Source organism: Dromaius novaehollandiae, chromosome 16 (assembly GCF_036370855.1).
Source record: "Dromaius novaehollandiae isolate bDroNov1 chromosome 16, bDroNov1.hap1, whole genome shotgun sequence".
Classification (NCBI taxonomy): Eukaryota; Metazoa; Chordata; class Aves; order Casuariiformes; family Dromaiidae; genus Dromaius; species Dromaius novaehollandiae.
The window spans coordinates 20,100,779-20,122,034 of NC_088113.1; the positions used below are offsets into that span (position 1 = coordinate 20,100,779).

General features: G+C 46.8%; 1 protein-coding gene across 7 annotated transcripts; it reads right to left on the reverse strand.

Annotated features, from left to right (window-relative positions):
* Window positions 1–3,979: 3,979 nt before the first annotated feature.
* TPD52L2 (TPD52 like 2) lies at window positions 3,980–21,043 on the reverse strand. 7 transcript variants are annotated; one of them, XM_064521643.1, is made up of 9 exons: window positions 20,894–21,043; window positions 20,422–20,543; window positions 19,111–19,259; window positions 18,189–18,248; window positions 16,593–16,652; window positions 12,246–12,347; window positions 7,292–7,333; window positions 5,991–6,039; window positions 3,980–5,781 (listed from the first exon to the last, which is right to left on the reverse strand). In XM_064521643.1, exons 1-9 carry the CDS (start codon window positions 20,910–20,912, stop codon window positions 5,686–5,688), a joined length of 699 nt encoding a protein of 232 aa, XP_064377713.1. In that variant the 5' UTR covers window positions 20,913–21,043; the 3' UTR covers window positions 3,980–5,685. The 7 variants fall into 7 exon arrangements, with proteins under 7 accessions (XP_064377713.1, XP_025948614.1, XP_064377714.1 ...); XM_026092829.2 differs by having other exon boundaries at window positions 20,422–20,570; XM_064521644.1 differs by lacking the exon at window positions 18,189–18,248 and having other exon boundaries at window positions 20,422–20,570.
* Window positions 21,044–21,256: the final 213 nt, after the last annotated feature.

Here is a 21,256-nt window from a genome sequence, read left to right on the forward strand (position 1 = left end):
GCTCGAGAGCTGCTGCTGCCGCTCCCTGCTCGTGCGGCGCTACGGCTGCGCCCGGCACTGCCGCGTGGTGGCGGCCCCTGGCGGCGGGGGGCGGAACTGCAGGCGGGGCGGCCGGGGGGATGTGGGGGGCTGCAGTGGGGCAGGGGGATGTGGGGGGCTGCAGGGGGGCACAGAGGGATGTGGGGGGCTGCAGTGGGGCAGGGGAGTGCAGGGGGACGTGGGGGGCTGCAGTGGGGCAGGGGGACATGGGGGGCTGCAGGGGGGCACAGAGGGATGTGGGGGGCTGCAGTGGGGCAGGGGGGTGCAGGGGGATATGGGGGGCTGCAGTGGGGCAGGGGGGAGCAGAGGGATGTGGGGGGCTGCAGTGGGGCAGGGGGGTGCAGGGGGACGTGGGGGGCTGCAGTGGGGCAGGGGGACATGGGGGGCTGCCGCGTACATGCCTGGCAGCGGGCAGCAGCAACACGGGGGCCTCAGGCTTTGCCCGCAAAGGTGGGGGGTTGCTGCCCCGCGGGGGGGGCGCACGGGGGGGCAGTCCAGCGGTGCTGGTGCAGATCTATTTTGGACCAGATGCGTGCAGCCCCCTTGGAACCGGCCCTTCTCCTGGGGTGCCCCTGGCACCTGCCCCGCGCGCCCCCCCGGCATGCGCCCAGCAGCTCGCGCTTGCCCAGGAGCGCTGGCAGCGGCAGCACGGGGCTGAGCTGCTTTAACGAAGAAACGAGGCTTTACAATTAGAGGAAAACAGCTTTTATTTTTTTAAGCTCAGAGTCCGAGCATTTTTCCCAGTAGCTCAACTTTCCCGGCATTTCGGGACATTCCCTGGGGGATGCCAGCATTTTCCGCAGGCTGGTGAAATCCTGACCTTCCCCAGGCCGGCACATCCCGCGGCTGCCAGTGCGGGAAAGGCGGCTCCGTGCCGGAGCAGGGCCCAGGCCGGCGGCCGCACGTCGCCTCGTCCGCGCTGCTCCGCGGCCTTTCCCGGCTGCCGCCTCTGACTCACGTTTCGGAGAAACGCGGGATGATGGATGCCGCTCGCTGCTGGAGTCATCGCTGCTAATTGCGGCGCCTGCGGCCGTGCCCAGCCCTCGCTCCCGCTGCGGCTCCCGGTGGCTGCGGCATCCTGGCCCTGCTCCCGGCGTCCCGGCGCCGATGCTCCCGAGCGGACCTAGCGCCTTCGACTCCGGCCGTGCACCAGGCTCATCGGTGCGGATATTGCACCCCAGGACCCCCGGCACGAGCCTGCGATGCACAGGAGATGCTGGATTCACCCCGGCCCCACGCAGGACCCAGGAAAGGGCCAGGGGCTGTTGCTGTACCCCGAGGACAGGGCTGATTTCCCGGGAGGGAGAAGGGTTGTTCTCCCTCTGGTTGCGGTTTCCATCGTGCTGCCCAGCGGCTCCCAGCCCCTGGCGCAGTTGTGCAACCCCTGTCACAAGTGTAAATGTCAAATCCTTTAAAAAAATGTAGGAACCTCATAGTAGCAAGGAAAAAACACTTCCTTTTATCTCTTTACAATCAGTTGCTTTTTAATTTCTTTGCTTAGCTGCTTGCTCTTGCTTTTCAGGATGGAGCAACCTCCTCGCCGACGTCGCAGGAGAGTTTGGTGCCCTGCACAGGACTCTCTCGTACCTCTCCTTTCCAAGCCGGGCAATTAACGGTGCAGACAGCAGGGGCACAGGACGCTGCACTGCCCAAACTACGTGCGAATTTACACTTTGAGGTTTAGGAAACTCCCAGTGGCACAGGACTGAGTCATCCGCGCTTCGCTTGGACCCACTCACACAAGGTCTCCTGCCCCCGTCTCTTCCTCCTGGGCAGGAGGCAAATGTCACGAATCCCCCGGGAACTTTCCGTTTCGGCCCGGGCGAGCTGGCGGCCGAGCCCGTCCCTGGGTGCTTCGCTGTCAGGCAGGGCTGGGACCGCCGAGACCCCATCGCATGTCCTCACCCGCCAAAACGCGGCTCAACGCAGCGTCAGGCTGCCTTGGAGCATCTGCTGCTTTCCCTTCGCCGCGGATCTCCGCTTCCGCCTGTTTGCCGAGCCCTTGGCCACTGCCGGATCTGAGCCGTCCCGCCGCCAGCGCTGCCCTCTGCCACGGGAACGGAGGCAGCTCTCGGGGCCTCCCCAAGGGCCATCGGCATCAGAAATGGTCAACGTTGACAGCGGTGCCTAGCAAGAGCATCAGCCCCAGACCAAAAGCCACGCGTGCCGGCCCAGAGCCAGCGCTGTCGGGGCCTGTCGACGGGGTTCAGCTTCGATCTGTCTGCAACTCACCCAGGCCGGTAACGTCAGCCCGACACACACCCCTCCCAAAACAACAGCCTTCAGCTGAAACGGGGCGAGCTCCCCGCAGCGAGGAAGGGAAGGGAGAATCGTGGTAACACCAGAGAAACAGCAAAGAGGAGGCTGGTTTGGTCGCAGGCTCTGTTGCTGCTCGCTAAAGCAGCTCCGAACTCCACGATGGGTCCTGGGGCTGACCTCGTTACTGCGCGTTTAGCACCGGGATGTTGCATCTAAGGGAAGCAACGGGAAAATGAAAGGAGAGGGGAGCAGCTTCAAATACACACGCATCTCCAGGAGAAATCTCCAGACCAAAACAGGCTCTGAGAAAGCAGGAGAGTTGCCCTGGGGACACCAGGACCCAGAGGCCCCACTAAACCCACCAAGGCTGCTGTTAGAGGATAGACAGAGGTGGGATATAGTCATCAAACCCTTTTCCCCTGGTTAAAACAGCAGGCGTGTGTTCAAGAGGCCGCCAAGGTGGCTACGTGCACTTCTGGCCCTGGGTTTTCATAGGGAAGGAGGCGCATTCCCAATCCGGCTTGGACCCACACGTGAGACTGCAGCCAGGGCTCAGCCCACACGGGAAACCGGTGCTTCCACGTGCAAGCGCTGGCAGCCACGGAGAGCGCTTAGGTACCAGGAATGGGCAGAGATGCTGTCAAGCCTGTAACCGGGAAGGCAAAACAATGCTTAACTAACCTTCCTTCAGCACTCAGGATCCCTTCATAGACAACTAGGGAGAAGGCAAAGCATCTCCCCAGCGCTTTGGGCTCTCCCTGGGGAGCTCCCAGGCCCTGCTCCACAGCCTGGGGCTCTCCCTGCCTCACTGCCTGCTCTGGGCTCTCTCCTCCGCAAAAGGCTCCAGGATCAGCTTTTATATTGAACCCTTTGCTCTTAAGCCACTTGCAGGGAGATGCAGTTTTACTCACAGAAGTCAGATAACAAAAAACCCCCAAACAAACAAAAAAACACAAAAACAAAACAAAAAACCTCACCACCAAGCAGATGCATCTAACTCAGCCAGACAACCTTCCTCTGAAAATACAGTACGAGGAGCAGTTTTGGTGCTCCGTCGTCCTCTCTTACGCTGTTTGCCTACTCTCCACTATCCTTTTAAATTTAAGGGAGCAGATTCCAGCTCAGGTCACATATTCACCACTTCCCCTTTACAGGGCTGTTTAAATCAGCTACTGCCACACGGCTTCCAAGCAGCTGATCCCCTGGGGTATCATGCTGTAAATCTGAGCCAGCATCACAGCTGCTCCTTTTCCACATTAAAAGTTTCTCAGGCTTCAGCTCCAACTGCCAAGGTTACTGCTGCAACCACAGTCCCACACTGTAAATCCAGAAAAATGGGGTAAGGAAGCTCAAGGCGCGTCTGGATAACCTGCAGCCCCAATGCTGAATGGAAGCGTGACATCGCTTAGAGGAAACGGGGGGCTGCGATATCCCCACCCTAGTTGAGCATAGGTATAATGTGTCAGAAGTGGCTGGTGTTTAGTAACTCAAACAGGAAATACCAGACTGGAAATACCATTTAACACATCACTTCATGAAAAAGCTCCCAGAGACCCAGCAGACCAGGGGCATTTCTTACCTCGAGTTACCGCAGGTAGCTGGCATTTGCCCGATGCATTCATAACACACACCTAAGAACAGACTCCACTACTGTTAAACAGAATGAGACAAAAACATCCAGCCCATTTTCTCCCAAAGGAATGCTTTATTGATACTTTTCCTCTGTATTTACCAGTAAAGAGAAACAGTTCAATACCCAAGCTCCAGCAGTACCCATGTCACCGACACTGTTCCTCACGTGGAGGCTGGCTTCAGTCACAAACAAGGAAATCCCATAAATGACACTCTACACTCCACCTACCGCCTAGTACATCTGCCTCCTAGGACTTCATAGCGTGTCCCCAGCCCCGAGCAGGGAGGGGAGCAGGGGGTGAGGGAAACAAATTGGTCAGAAGATACAAGCGTCAAAACTTGCTTCTCTACAGGAGGGGCAGAGAAGGTTCGGTCCCTCTCGGGTGATAACCACTAAAACTACTCAGATATGTACGTAAACAAGTCTAAGGACCTGAGTAAGTCTCACTTCGCCTCTAAGGCACAGAACTGCTCACTCTAGGTATTTTTGATGTGGAGGCACCTTGCCTAGAATAAGATCAGGCCTCTATAGGAAAACTTAGTTGTACAGCTCCTGAGCAATGAAGTTGGACATCAGAATAACAAAACATCCAGCCACCTTGGGAATCGGTTGAGCTCCATGACTCTCCACCATTTTTGTAAACCAAGATTATAGCTGGGGCTCTCAGCTGAGAGAGCACAGTCGCAGTCAGATGTACCAGATGGAGTGTCCCACAGAGCAGAGTCCCTCCAATACAGCGTCCATATTGCTAGAGACAGCTTTGTCCTTCCCTAATCTGGGCCTCTTGCTAGCAGCCTTCAGAAATTCTTCCTCCAAGAAGGAAGGCATAAACTGAGAAGGGAGAAGCAAGTTTCATACACTCAAGCAACAGAGTGCACCACTGAAAATTAACACAAGAACTGGCTTATAAGCATGCTGCTGCTACTGTATGATGCAAAACTCCAGTGCTCAATATCCAGCTTTATAACCCTCACAGTCCTCCATAGAGAAAAATTATAAACAAGTAAAGCGTAAAGTGATGTAAGGCTTGCGTTTCAGAGTCCAGGGGAACATTTCCCTATATGATGCCAAAGCTTTTTTTTTTTAAACTTTATTTTTTTTTCTTAAAGTTCATTGCATTTAAAAATAAAGATCTTAGTTTGTTAAAGCTAGAGCATTAGTGTAACAACGAGGCAGCTGCTAAGTGAAGTTTCCCTTTTGGGAGCCCAGAAAAAAAAAAAAAATTGTTTACCCCGTTTACCAGACTACTCCACTGAGAGCAGGAGGAAACAGTAATGGGAGAAGCCTGGGAGATCACACAGCAACTGCACGATGTGCTCTGAACACACAACATAGCCAGAAGCTGAGGCTAAGATTCTCATGCATTTGACTTCTCCTTTAACTGTTCTCCTCCTTTCCCTGCTCATGGTGACTTTTTTCCCCATTAAAAGTTGTGACAGCCAAGGAAAAGATTTTTTTCTATACCAATGGCATTTCTGAGCTACCTTGAGGAAACTCCATTTTAAGTGCTCTCCCAAAAGGACAGCACAGTGATACATTTCATCTACAAACTTTAGTGTAAAATATTTGTGTACAAAACTTTGCATTCTCTTTGACTTGGATCCAGTAGCAGTGTCTATGAATGGATTATGGATCTCTCCAGACTGGCTCTCAGCCCCTTCTTGGATTCGCATGTTGTCGCTGTTGTGAAGATTTGGGAGGAAGGGGGCTTGCTCTTGCAGTCGTGCACAGCCGTGCAAAGCCACATAGCAGGTCTAGAAAGGTGCACTGTCCTGTGGAGGCTTGTCTCCAGCTCCTGGCGGGGAGTGGAGGCCATCAGTACTATTTTCCCTGCTGCCCACCACTCTGGACTGAAACGAGAGAAGAGAGTTAGGAAAACAAGAAACCAGCACTGAGAATGCCAAGGCAGTTCCCCTTTGTCGAGGTCACCTACAGTAGCAAAGCCTTCACGTATCTGAGAGGCCTTTTGCCCGAATACTAGTCTACGAGAAAAACATTAATTTCTGCAGTGTTTCTGCTTAAGATTTCATACTATGTTTACAAGAGAGCAGACAGTTACCTTTATGGTCCCAACTCTATCTTCAAATGACTTGAAGGTTGCAGAATTCCTTGAAGGGAAGAAAACAAAACAAAAAACAAGTCAAGTTAGTTCTTAACCAAAATATGCCACATGCTGTGACCAGGCTCTCTGGCCCTTCCCATGCAAGGACGGCAGCACCCAGAACACTTTCAGCTCCTCAGCTACCTTTTGGCACGAATCTCTCAAGCACACCAGGCAAGAACACTGCACACAAACTCTGAAGACAGACATTTATATTACAGGGTGCTGTGTACCCCAATTTAACCACTCAAGGTGAGAACTCAGAAAAAAATCCTAATTCATTAGGGAATCAGTGCATAAGTAGAGGAAAAAAACCTAGTCCTTAGTTTTACAAGGCTTTCAACTAAAAGCATACTTTCTTAAATAACAGAGAAAATGCTGAAAAGGACTTAAAGGCTTCAGTTTCCCATGTTACATCCTGCTGGCAGAAAAAGGAAGGGCTACATGTGTGAACCTGTGAGCTTTTTACTGCCACAGAAGTGATCATTTGCATCAGGAAATACTCCTAAGACCTCAGCACAATAAATTAAGCAGAGAATTTCATATTTCTAACAAAGAAAGACAGGCCAGTCATTTGACAATCTGACAAGCTTCTCCACTTGTAAGCGATTCCAGGGGAGTGCTCTGTACTGAGCTTTCAGATCAGGCAGTTATTCATACAGAATTGTTTTCCCTGGGTAAGCACCAGGAACTGGGATATGACTAGCCTCAGCCCAGTTACTTTTGTTCAGAAGAATCACTTATATTTGTACCCATAAGATAACTTCTATCAATCTGAAATGAGGATGAACAGAGAGGGCTTCTTGCAGGCCTGGTCCAGTTCTGGCAATCGTTTCTCCTACACGGACATCATCTAATGCACCATGAAGGCACTCTGAGAAGAGCTCCTAGCTTAGAAGCTAGAGACAAGAGATTCAAATTAGGATTCATCTCAGAATTAGCAATGGCTGCGCTGCACATTGTAAGGGGAGAACTGTAATCCCCTTCAGGGGCCTCTGAAAGCTATGAATTTCAGGGAGATGTTGGTACAGTTGCAACAGTGTACTTAGAACAACACAGGCACTAATAACCATAAAAATAGAGTAACAAATTAAAGCCTTGAATTACTCAAGCTGCAGGACACAGTTACCCCATAGTCCAAGTAGCATCAGCTGAAGTGAACCAATTGCACAAATTAGAACCCAAAATCCCCCAAAGGGGACAGCTGGCTACACACCCCACCTACCCCACTCAGGAGACACAGGCATTTGCTACGTTACCTCATAGCTGGCATACTTATCGAGTGGCGAATGGAGTAACTGCTACTTGGAAGCATTCGGAACAAGGAGGAAAGAGTTAGACAACAATTTTAAACAGACATCGTGTAAAAGCAGTATACCCCCTCTTCCAAGCACTTGCTGCCACACACGGGCTGCTGCAGACAACTGAAGCAGTAAGAGCTAGTCCTCTCTTCCCTTATTTTCATAGCCTGCAGCCCAGAACCAGTTCTGCAGTCATAGGACTGTTAGCATGAGTATTTAACTGAAAAGCAGAACAAGCAGAATATGACCACAGGGCATCATTTAAAAGTCAAATGAAGTTTGGTGGACAGTTTTGCTTATGTCAGTACACAGAAACAAATCTCCCACAATACAATATTTAGAAAAGGGGTTTTTAACTATGCTCAAGACACAAGAGACACCTGGCCTATGATCAAAAGATCTGAGGGATGCAGAGGTGATGCAGGGGCACCTCTAGGAAAGAAGTGTGCATGACTGGCTTTACTGTATCAAGTATCACATAATCAGGTTTTACTAGTGAAGGTTTCTTGCCCAAGGTTTTCTTCCCCAAAACCTGGGCTGACAGAAAGGTGTAAAAGCATGCCACAAGCGCTAACAAAAGGTACGCTGAACCATAAGCTTTCAAACTGGCAAGTTGCTGTAAATTGCTCACGGCCCCACTACGCTGGGATTAAGGAAGCTAGGGGTCTTACACCTGCAGTTGTGTTGTGTTCAATGTGCACTGCAAGCTGCAGCCATAAAAAACAATTACGGGGCATGGTTTTAGCTAGGTTTCTCATTCCATTTCAGAAGCATTGGCAAGCCTCACACAATCAGCCTCCCCTTTAATGTCTGCAAGGGCCTGGCAAAGTGACATATGCTCTTTTAGCAGCCTTGAAGAGTATCTTACCTAAAGGAATGCGAGAAGGGGTGAGCCCTGAGGAAACCCACGACAGCAGAGGGAGAAAAGGGAAGCAGCAGTCAGATCAGACTCGTGCAGATCTAAACTCCAAATGCAGGACAGCTAAGCAAGGACATGGTCATGGGACAGCAGAGTCAACTACCCAGAAGGAAGCCTCTCAAGATAAATTAGAGAAGCAAACAAAAAACAATTGCTTTTCATTAACTCAAATTACCCAAGCTAAGAGGCTTTTCAGAGGAGAATCTACAGTAACTTAGAACAAGGGTGCTGAATTTGGGGGTGAGGGGGAAATCTTACTCATCCAGACCCATTGCTTTCATCTGAAGTTTTAGAGCACTTTTTCCTTAACTGAGGTCTTGCCTCAGTTGGCTAAATTGGTAAGAGATATCTTGTCCACCTCCCCACCCTCCTTACAGAAACCCCATGAGCTCTCATTTAAAGACAGCACTGCTAAGACTGCTGGTTGAGAACCTCCGCAACAGGAACCAAACAGATGCCTGCATGTTACCTTGTCAAGCCTGCAGATCTTAAAGTTACATTTGGGAAAAGAGGGGGAAAAAAACAAAAACACACACACACACAGATCTCAGCATAACAAAGATAAAAGCATATGGATAGATGGTATGATGCTTACCCCACAACCCAAGTGCTGATTGCCCATTTTGCAGTTTTAAGGCAAACAATACCCTGGAAGCTATCAGATTTCCATACCCTATTTTGCAATACAGTAGCATCTCAGTAGTCTGATATAATAGACCAAGGTTTTCTACTTCTACTAATAAGATTGCCAAGATGGTCTAAAGTAGCAGTGTTCTATTCCACTTAAATATCATTTTTGTTCCCGCAGAAGGAAGCGGTCATGGCAAGCTGGATGTGAAGTACTTGGCAAAGAGTACAAGGGCCCTTCCTTACAGCTGTAGCAAAGATGTTAAGCTTTGTGATTTCATTTCCCCGCTGATTCCAATCGGCTCTTTGGCTGGATAGACTCCTTGTAATGCTGTCTTTGCATGCAACATAGATGTTAGCTTTCTACTTGCTCTCACTTAAAGCAAAGGAACACAGATAACATATGTCCATGCACCATGCTACTCTGTATGTAATTCTACAAGCACCAGTAAATTTGCTCAGATTCTTGACCTGGACCTAACAGTTACCCTTTTCTTCCTTTCATGAGGATTTAAAGTTTACATAAATTCAGGAAATAGCAGCCACATTTAGGGCTCAGATTAACATTTTATAATGAATTTGCTTGTAGTATTACATACAGTGGCAAACTCCATCAGACAACACAAAAGGTATTGGGGGCACAAAGCCACAAAGCAAGCTGTTACCAGACAAAAGGAAAACACTTCCAATTTGCAGTTTACTGGAGTTAGTAAAATGTAGTAACAATGTCTAAAAGACAATTTATTTTTTTAAACTGCAAGTGGAGATAACAGAAAAGGCTGAACTGGCCAAAATTTGAGAAAACCCGCCCATTAAGATGCATTCTCCCCCTTCATGGCTATCTAATAGAGCAACAGCTTTAATACATTTAGTTCAGTAATCACATAAACATCAGAATTTCTCCTCACAATCTGCAGCTATAACATTTGAAAGTGTTCTGACCAGAATAAAGCACTCTACCAAAGATTTAACCCAAGGATAAGCTACTTTCATTTCATAGCATTTCTGTCCAGGCGGTTTTAATGGAATTATGACTACGCCCTCTGAATATCTGAGGTGTTTGTCCCATTCATCATCCCTTCCTTGCATTTATCAACCGGTGAAAGCTGACTAAACAAGGAAATCCTTTCTGTTATCTCAACACTTCCAGTGTTGGAAAATAAACCTTCTTTACAAGTGAATTTGTAGTGTAAGAGGAAAAAGTACAGTAACAACACAGATTACAGTGTAGGCCACGAGGCCCAGAACCGAGATTCTCTGAGAACAGATATCATCCCCATCCATTCAGAGAAGTGATCACAACAATAAAACAGACTTCACTCCTTGTAATCTCTGATCACATATCAGAACACCATTTACAGTTTCACTTGGCAGGAGCAGAAAACAGAACAGTTCCTGTGCAAGTTTATGCTCAGATGTTAAACTTCATTCAGAATCAGCAATATCGAGACTTGAACGCAACAGATGAGACAGACAAGTTTATATATCCAAAGAAAAACCAAAAGCCTTCTTCAAAGCCATTACTGTGTTCCCCCATAGGGCTACATACACAAAGCAAATCCTGCCAAATTCACTTTGGTAGAGACAACCCCAGTTTATCAATAAGACAGAAGCTGCCTCTGTTTACTATCAGATCACTCAAGGTATTAGCTACAAAAAGGAACATGGGTGTTTAAGTTAGTGACTATGCTGAACAATACTATTGTTGCAGAGGTCCGATATGTATAAAGTCAGCCAGGCCAGCTCTGTCACCAGGAGTGACAGTTCCACTCCTCACTTGGCCATGCATCCCCCCTCCCTCCATCATCTGCTCCTGGGATAGCACAAACATTTGCACAGCTGCACAGTGAACTGGATTCTACCAGCCAAAAGATGACAGGCAGGACCCAGGCTGTCAGAACAGCTTCTTCTGGTGGCAAGACTGGTTCAGGAGTTCCCTGTTTGGTCCAAAAAGGTCAGTTCCCATGCCTTTGCTACAACAGCCTGACCAGGTGGCAGAAGGCAGTCATCAAATTTATTTTATTATTATCAGCTTAGCAAAATGTATTACCAGCACATCTTGCCATTGGCTATCTGCTGGTGGCTCAAGTGATTATATATAAATCTTTTTCAGAAGACAAAGTAATTTCCAGGAAAGAAAAGTAAAATTTGAATACTAGAAGTGCTAGGGAGCCAGCTAGTCCTCTGCTAGGAGAGCTATTCAGAGAAAGTGAGCTACAAAAAAACATTCATCAATAATTGCACTCCAGGAACACAGTAAATAACTCCCTGAGGATAGATTTAGAGTTTCAGTACAATGTAATCAGAGACCAACAAATTCTTACCACTTGGGTACTCCCAGCCACAGTGGAATGGGAAAGTCCCTACAAAGAATGACAGCTGCCTGTTCAGTCCAAGATCTGTACATCATGTTAAATACAAGCTCCAAGAATGCTTCCTTAATAATCTAGACAGCTTGTACATTAAGAATTAGCTCTCAACTCTGAGAAAAAAATGTGGGCAAGGTATTTTGCATGAAAGCCTTTGACACCACCATTAATGTGGAAAGAGTCTTTAGCTTAAACTCCCGAAAGAGGTAAGTCACCAACTTTGTATGGCTGAGAAACTCATAGGGCAATACCTCAGCCAGCAGCCCAGAGAACCAGCCCTCCACTTTCCAGTCTGGAGAGGTTTACACTTGGCAAATACTTCAGCTGTCATCTGCTTAATGATGCTAGATAAAAACTTTCTTCTTGTGCTTGATTGTTATGTCATTATAATCTTCCAAAACACACTATGTAGCTGCGCTTGGAAGACACACTGCTCTCCTCCATGGAAAGCTGGTGCACGGAACTTGAAGCTGCATGATGCGCAGCATCCAAAGTTTGTCCCAGTTCAAAGCATGTAACAGTATAGGAATGATGACCCCTTTCTAATCCTAAGCACTAACACTGAGAAAGCACAAGACTATAATTCAATAGTGAAAAGGGTCAACTTTAACACTAGTTTCTTAAATATAATGTAAAAGCTGCAGTGCAACCATATGATAATAAAATGGAAAGGAAACTAAAAATGTTCTGTCAGCTCTTTTGAGCTGAATTAGACTAAATGTGTTGGAATGAACTGGTTTTATTCCATCACCACAAGTCTTAGAACAAAGACTTTCAGAGAGACTGACAGGAATAGGTTTCTTTCTGAGGAGTGTTTAAAAGTGTTTAATGTATCCTAAAGCCTGATGTACAGGGCCACATGGAAGCAGGTAGTCTATCAATAGCAAAGTGCTACCAACCAAGTAGAAAAAATTGGAAAAAACCTAGCTATTGTCTAAAGTCTCAAAACTGTTTAAATCGTAGATCAAAGCACTAGAGCACAAACCAGAAATCTTACCTCATGTCGCCAAGTTTCCTGCTGATAACAGAACCTACATTGGAAAGGGCTGCTGAAGTCTTCTGTCCTGCCTGGGACAGGGTTTCCTGGGTCTTCTTATAACTAAATAGAAGAAAAACACCAAGTTCAACTAACACGTAGGATCTGAAAGTAAGAAGCATCCCACCATTTTGAGAAAGGAACCCACATTAAAGGAAAGAAGCTAGGTTAGTGAGCTGCACTGACTTCACTGAAAGAGCCCATTCCAGTCTTGCACATATTCAAAGACCAAGTTTTAAGGAGGCATTAAGTGTAGGCTTAACCTTTCCATACATTCACTTCAGGTATTTTACCATTTTAACTTTACATTTTCAAATCTCAAACATTTGCAAAAAAAATCCCAGTTTTGCACATGGAAATTACACATCATAGCATCATACCCCATTTGCTCTGTAATCGCATTTTGATCTCCTTGAGAAAATAAGTCAAAAAACCTATTCCGTAATACACTTGCAGCCCTGAAGAAGTTATAACATTTGTTATAGTGTTAGGGAATGGAGGAAAAAGGCAAGACTGACATTACTGTCTAGAAAAGAAATGCAGAAATGAGCATGACTTCTACAACTGCAGTTTAGAATTAAATTGGTAGGGAAGTTTCCCATCAGTTACCATTAACCACAGTAAGTCTGACAGCTTGTGCTTGCCAGCTGATTGCATTTGAGAAGTTTATACAAGAACTAGAGAAGGCAGACACTTGAAAACCTTAGTTTCCTTAATTAAGACAGTCTTAGGAACAAAGATTCTTTGAGCCTTTTTCATCAACTCATCCTCTCTAAGCTAATCTACAGTTTGCATTTAACATCTAGATTTATGGCATTCTTCAAATAATAAGAAAAGATTCAGGCAGGAAAGAAGTCCAACAACTTGAGCCAAATTTTCTTATTCCAAATATTTAAGCTTGAGGGGGGGGGTGTTTTTGTTGGTGGTGGGGGGTTTTTCCCTCCTTTTTTCCCCCCCATCCACTTGTATTAGAATATTCAAGAGAAGGACATATAAAAATGAGCTAATGTCCACACCTCTGAACTTCTGAGGCCAGAAGCAACATGTCTACAGCTGACAATTCTTTATGTCTCATCCTCTCTAGACAGAGGTGCAGGAGACAGCACCTGAACTGGATTCAGGCAAGACTACTTACGACATGTTGCTTTGGGGTTTTTTGTTTTTTGGACCCAATGAAGTATTTCTGAATCATGAATGTATGCAAGACTTGTGCTGGACAGGACAAAAATGCATCAGCTTTACTTCCCCATCTCCTGCTGTGGAAGAAAATCTATTCATTCCTATGACCTAGGCATTTTCCAGACTAATTCCTCTAATTCCACTAATTCAGTGACACCAGAAGAATCTAACAGACTATGCCCAGATAGCAGGAACTCAACACTTTCTTCACAGCATGATGTTTTGTGAGCAGTAGTCATCTCAAGACAATTCAGGAGTGAGGTAATCAGCATGAGTGTGGCTTGCTCGTACACATCCTTTCCTGTCACAGTAAGGAGATTTGAACCCAAGGGCCTGGATTTCTTTGGAGCTTCAATCCCTCCCATTTAGCAGTCAGGCTCCTCCCCTGCACAGGCTGACAGACTCCTATCATGGGATTTGATCTACAACTGTCCAGCAGGAACATCCAAGACCTCATGCTCACTGAAACACGTTGTGCTAACTATTTCTACACAAGCCAAGGAAAAACCGCTTGGCACTGAACTCTCCCTGATCAGCATCAAGTACCAGAGCAGTGATAAGAGGAAGAGTTTATAGAATCAAATGACACCATCACACCACACACACTGCAAACTCATGAATTAGGCCTAGCTTCAGCAGATAAAGGCAAGAGAAGTTTCCCAACTGTTGTTTCACACCTGACAGCACTATTCCTAAGCCAGCTGAAGATGACCTAGCACCCAAGTGCTGTTCCTTCTGCCTGAGTGTGCTCCTTCATGATGCCAACACAGCTGTTTGTGCTGACAGTGATTTAGATAAGGGAAAATATCCAGATGAAATAAGCTTGGAAGGACAAAAAGGAGAAAAATAGCAGCTGACAGATCAGATTCCCAATCTGGTTCTGCAGCCACAGCTCCTGCACACACACCTCACCAGTGCAATGCAGGAGGCAGAGTCAAGGAAACAGCAGCCGAGGTGAGCAGCTGTTTCACCCAGGACTGCCATCACAGGCAGGCACATGGAAGTACACCTGGGACGGCCAGGGTCAAGGTATACCAGACTTCAATGCAACTTAACTGCAGCCAGCTCTGACTGCCTCTCCAGCCCCCCTCCCAAATCACAACTACTCTTCTGCGACTGACACTGCCAGGTTTATCACTAGTACAAATTCACACTCACTTTCTTCCCTCAATGCTGCTACAAAGCACATTGAAATAATCCAAATCTGGGAGTAACAAATATGAGCTATGATTAGCACCTTGCTGTTCTAACAGGCAATTTGCTCAAAGGAGAAGCTGTAGAAGAGATCTCCACCCACTTCTGAATCCTGTGGTATTCAAACATTTCACTATATTCCTCTCCTGCAAACCCTTCCAGGGAGGAACCACAGCTGCACCCACAAATCCTTCTTTATCCATTAGTACCAGCTTCCTCTCACTTGCTTTTATACAGCAATCACCATTTGTGCTGTCTGGCTATGTTCACAATCCATCCAAGCCATCACGCATCCTGGTTACAATGGAACGGGAGCTAGAGGCAGACTGGGCTGATTTCTGTCCTCTACATACTGCTTGCAGAGGACAATTCAAGCTCCGCAGCCAGGAACGGCAACTACCAGGAAATTCAGCAGTGTACAAAAGCACCATGAGGTCACAGGTTAGGCCCATTTCCAGTTCAATCAGGACACTTGCCAGTTATAATTCAGAGAAGCTCTGAAACAGGAAAGATGCCTTTGCAAAACAATCCCAAAACACAAGTAAAACCTCATTCTTTGATTCCTGGAACTTGACTCCTAGTATTTACTGAGCTTTAGGTGAAGGAAGGGGAAGTTGTTTGTCTTCTGAAATGAAATCTTACCTTTGAAGCACCCTTGCCTCTCCGTTTTAATTGGTATCTACCTTGTTAGCATGAATTGTCACTCTGTCTAGTGCCAACGCAAGCAGGAAAGCTAGCGTGCCACAGCTATTCAGGCCTTTAGCACTCTACAGGACCGCACTTCTACCATATTTTTCTTGCACTTATCATTAAAGTGCAAGGAAACAGACATGACAAGAAGTTTTCTATTCTAGCAGGCACACCCAAGGAGGAACTATGATTAAACACTGCCAGAATCATGTACACAGTTGGCAAGGATAAAGGTCATTCACTATTTAGCAAGCAGCAACAATTATCTTTTTAATCCAGAAAACATACAACGAACTTGGAAGTAGAACTTGCCTATTTGAAAGTTTTTCTGATACTCCTGCTTCGTCTCTGTGCTCATCTTTCATCCCCCCTTATGAAGAGTACCTTCCACTGACACACTGCCAATGGCAAGCCAGATCTAGGCTGCCTCTCGCGTGCTCAGGTTAGAAGACTGAATTTCATACCCACTACAAAGAACTGGGAAATCTGGCTTACTCAAGCCCTACACATACCACGGTTTTAGTCGGTTCAGGAAATAAAGACACTACCTACTTGCTCCCACTGCATTACTGTCGAGGATTTCCCTATACACTGTGGAAGAGATGCAGTGAGAAGGACAAAGGCCAACTTTCATAACACATTTTCATAATTTAGCCCAGATGAAAGTTTAATTCCAGTCAAGTTTTTACTAAATGCCTAAGAGACTGTTCACATCCAAAAAATGGAGTATAACAGCTGTGAGGTTTAAGCTGTTCAAGTCTATTTGGGGCTCCAAAATAACAGAGCAGCTGCCTTGGACATTAAAGTTCTATTTGTGCTCCTCAGGTACTAAGGACAAAAAAAAAAAAAAAAAAAAAAAAAGAGTTCCCACTCCCCACAGAGCAACAGGGTTACATGTCGAGGGGTTACAAAAAGAGGTCAGACTATTCTATAGCCTGTCAGCTGAAGTTATAAAACATGTCATGCAAGTCTCAGGTACTCAGGGGCTCCTGCCAGTTCCCCTGTAAGAGCAGGCAGTCATTTGAAGAGAATGTCACTCGGACCACAGTGAAGTCATCCAATTACTGACCTGAGGAAAGGCTGCTTCTCACAGAGGATACATTTATCAGTTTAAAAAAAGTAAAGGCTTGACAAAAGTTTAGATAGGACTAGACAAAGCAGAGAACTGTGAGTGGGAGCAGAGAATGTTAGAGGCAGCAAGCTGTCATGAAAGCATTTGTTAATGCCGAAGGTTAAGACACTCACGCTTCTGATTGAGTTAATTTTTCATTCCAGTCCTCCAGTGTGTTGCTGGCTGAAAGATATCTACAAACACAATGGAGGTTAGATACAGTGCCAAGATTCATGACAGATGCTTCTTTTGACACTTTCCACATTATTACTGCCTCTTTACACTTAAGGTATCATAAGTTTTATGTCAACAACCAATTTTCCCCCATCCAAGTCAGAGGGAAAAGAGTTGTTGTTTGACGGAGGAAGACACCCAAGCCCTGGTTTCATCCCTATTTAAACACATTCGAACACTGAGCACAAAGCAAACTAGATCTGCAGTTCAGAAGGTGCCAGGATTTTTCAGACGAAAGACTTCATATCACCTACTCCCTCCCTACGCACTGCATGGTAGCTACACACCAAAAAAAAGCACAGAGCACTGAACTGAGCACAAAACTCAAATCAGACTGCCACACCCAAAGCTGCATCAACACAGCGTGACCTGGACAAACTGTAAAACCGAGTCTCCTCTTCTAATCTTTAGAGAGTGTGCGTGTGCATAGGTGCGTGCGTGCACACACCTATGTAAATATATACCCATATCCTATGGGTTGTAAGAATTAACACTTGGAAAAACAGATTGAATACACTTACTACAAGTATCTGGTGCCAGCTCAGATGACACACAGAAGCTGTCAGAGGAGGTGATACATGTCTGGCAGTTCATGTCACCCAGGAAGTGTTAGCTGTCGCTCAGTAGACCAGAGCTAGCTGTTTTGCCTACTGAAGGAAGCCTTCCAACCCACATCCGCTCCTAGCTAAATTAAGATCTCCTCGAACACAAAAAGGTGAAGGGAAAGAATTCTCAGTTCAGAAGACATTCAAGATCTCCCTGACATTTAACTATACAACAAGAATCAAAGTGATGCATGTCTAATACAAATTGAGGGCTAACACAACTACAGAATGTGTTCTAGAGACAAAAGCAGCCAGATGCTCTTTGTCCACATTTATCACCTGTTTGTACATACTGCAAAGACTGAAGTTTACAGCTGTCAGAAAGGATCACTTACATCAATTCAGAGCCCCAGTGTGGAAACTTTCAAAAGCTAATATATATATTTGCATAGCCCATGTTTTCAGCTACAGTTAAATGCCTTCAGATACCTTCTCTCCCCGTCATGGCCATACAGGAGGCTAGCAATCAAACTGATTGCTACCATATCTGGTGAGGAGACAAGAAATAGTTTCACAGTAAAAAGATAGCAGTCCAGTAATAAGACATCTGATTATAACAGACTAGCCTAACAAAGACCAGCTAAAAGAAAGCTGCAGCCAATTTTTTTTTTTTAATGTATTATGTGTGGTCTGGTAACTGATTGGAATTTTTCTTCTGCAGTGGAAAGACTACCAGAGAGATGAGAGCAGTAGCTTTTATTCATCTCCTCCACAACTGAGGGATGCTTATAGCTGGAAGTCAGGCATGCTGCTAATAGCTGTCCTCGCTATAGCTTCACCATGCCTCCAGCTCCCAGTCAATCCCTGGCGCCTGAAAGAACAAGGAGCAGCACAAACTGGGGAATGGAGCAAGGAGCAAGAAGGTGTTGCTGAGGACCCCAAGGCACTCACAAGTCAGACTGTGTCACTTTCTCATTCCACTCTCCAAGTTTCTCAGATGTTTTCACATAACTAGAAACAGAAAGTATTAATGAATATAACTTCTTTAATATTCATTTTTAGAAGACAATGACAGATTTAAGTTACAAAGGAGTAACAAGTTGGGCAAAGAGGGGAGGGGAGATGAGGAAAAGAAAGAACAAACAGTGAGATGAACAGCTCAAAGATCTGCCCTGCAGCAGCACTGTCAGTAACTCCAGATTACAGTTAAGCAGCACAAGACTGTTTAGACCGAACAAGTCTCCTGTGGATGCTGAGAGCCCCTCACACTTGGGCACAAATACAGTACTAAACTTACCTCTTTGACTCTCCTTCTGGCACTGCCAAACAGTGCAGCTACCATACTCTTAGTACCCGTTCAGTAATGGAGTCAGTCCAATTTCCAATCTTCTTAAAGTCAAGACACTTCCATGTACTGAGTTACTAGCACGTTAGTATTGTATAATTTTGCCCCAAGAAAGGCAGGCTTTTTGATTCAAGCTATGCATCCTAGAAAATAGGTAGCCTCCAAACTAACATTACATAGTAGAACTTCAGTGCTTTTTGCTTCTCTCTAAGCCTGAGCTCAGAACAGAGTAGCAGCAGCAGCCTGCACCCCAAAGAAATGGTCAGAAACGGGAAAACAGAGCTGCTCTGTTCAGTGGTGATCAGATCTCTAATCGCCTAGGAAAGGGCATTCGGCAACGGTTTGTCAAGATTACAGACATGAAATTCTATTTACACTGCCATAAGGACACTGACATGTGAAACCAATGAAACAAGCAGATTTTTCCCCCCTCTTTTTACTTTATTTACCCATCAGAGCAAAAGCCTGGGAAATAATTTCTATAGAGTTATGTTTAAATGCAAAACTTGTGTCACAAACAACACTTACGCATTGGAGACTTGGACATCATGCCAGCTTTTAGACAGGTTTTGTTTTAACCCATCCAAGGGAGTCAAACCTAGTTTCCTCTTCAGCTCTCCGCAGTGCCTCTCTTTAGCGGCCAAAACTTGTCTGAGAGTACCAATTTCTTCTTCAACCTGAGAGAGAGGCACAGGCTTATCTTAATATCGCAGCTTGATAAAGTTCTGAAAATTAAATGAAATCCTCCCCCTGCAAGCTAGAAAGATTTTGTTAACCTGGATATAAGAGAACTGGGGGCAACCCTAGATGAACATAAAACAACTCAACTGAACATAAATGGTGCTGGGATGGGACACTCACACCTCAGACTTCCATCAGGAAAACATCCACAAGAGCTATCGCCTTGGCCACTTAATACCACTGAGACTTATCAGAGCTCATCCCTAGCACTGCAATCTCAACAGGAACAGCAGACACCCTTTTAAGTCAGTTACCAAATACTTCTTATTAACTAAAGCTTCTGTTTTATAATTCTCTTCCTCTGACACCATTAAAACAAATGTTCTTTCTATTCTGGACAATCATACAGGTCTCGGTAAGCTGCAGTTAAATAAAGTAGAAATGAACTCTCTCTCCCAACAAGCAACACTTTCCGTACCCTGAAAACTTTGTAAGGAGGATCTCCAAGAAACAACTGGTTTCAGTTGCTTCTATTTTATAGTTTCCTTCTTCTGACATCATTAAGAACAGAAGAACAACTGGAACCATCTTCGGCTATGTTTTAGATAGAAATCATAAACCAACCTTTAAAACCTATGTGCCCGGACTTTAGGGTATTACATTACAAACTCTCAACATTTCAGAAGCACATAGGCACCAGAAACAGTTCCCTATAAATATTTAAGAGAAAAAGGTAGGAAAAAAGAAGCATACTCAATAGTCCATTATTTCAGCTTCCTAACAAAAAAAGCAGCTTATTTTGCATACCACTTACCTAACGAGTTTTCTCACTTCAGATGAAGCCTAGATTAAGTTTACTGCATAAAAAGCCACTTATTTCCTTACAGCCCTAAATTAAGAATAATTCTGGGAAGAGCAAGCAGCACATCACATTGTCTGAAGTGCAGGTCAGCTTTGTGGATTTTAACAATGAACCAAGAGATCCAAAGACACAGGCAACACCACTGTAAAACTGAAAAAACAAAAAAGCCCCATCGCCCTGCTCCTGCAGCACACTGGATTCCTGCTCTTCCCCTCCCAGGGGAACGGAGCTACAGGCACACGTGGTCCCAGCTGGTGAGCACCAGGGCCATTTTACCTTCACCAGGGCCATTTTACCTTTGCAAGCTCAGACCTCAGCTCCTCCTCTTCGGCAAGGGTCAGGCCCTCAGGCGCGGAGGTCCTCGCCGAGGCGGCGGCGTTATCCACGGGGACATCCGTCATGCTGTCCGAGAGCGGACCTTTGTTGGGAGAGTTAAGGTTGATATCTGTCACAGACAAGAGGCAGAACGCAGACAGAATAAGCGGCCAGCGAGCCAAGCGCACGACGCCAACCCTGGGAGGCCGCGGGGAAGGCGAGGAGAGGGGCAGCAGCTTCACAGAAAGAGGAACAGAAACTCCCGGGCCTCCTCCGCCAGCACCGTCCAGCCGCGCCGGCAGCGGAGCGGCCTCTGCGCCGAGAGCAGCCGCCCGGCCCGGCCCGAGGCGGCAGCCGCGAAGCAGCCGCGGGGCCCACGCGAGGCCGAGCGCCCTCCGCGGAGCCCCGGCCGCCCCCCGGGCCGCTCCCCCCGTCACGGCGCCCCCCACCTACCCTGGCTCGCGCTCTCCATGGCGGCACCCCGGGCCCGTCCAGCCGCCGCGGAAGAAGAAGCTGCCGCTGCCGCTGCCGCTGCCGCCACCGCCCCCCTGGTGACGCAATCAGCGCCGCGCCGCGCGCCGCCCACTTCCGGGGGGCGCGGGGAGAGCGCGTCACCCGCCGCGTCGCCACGGCGACGGCGCCACGTTCCTCCCCCCTCCCACCCCCGCGGCCGGAAACGTCAAACAGGGCGGGGGTGACGTCAGCGCAGGACGCTGGGAATGACGTCATATCTCGGGACTGGGGATTACGTCATAGGGCGGGAAGGAGGGGCAGGCGGAGCGGCGGGGGGAGGGTGCAGTTCCCCCGGGGCTCAGC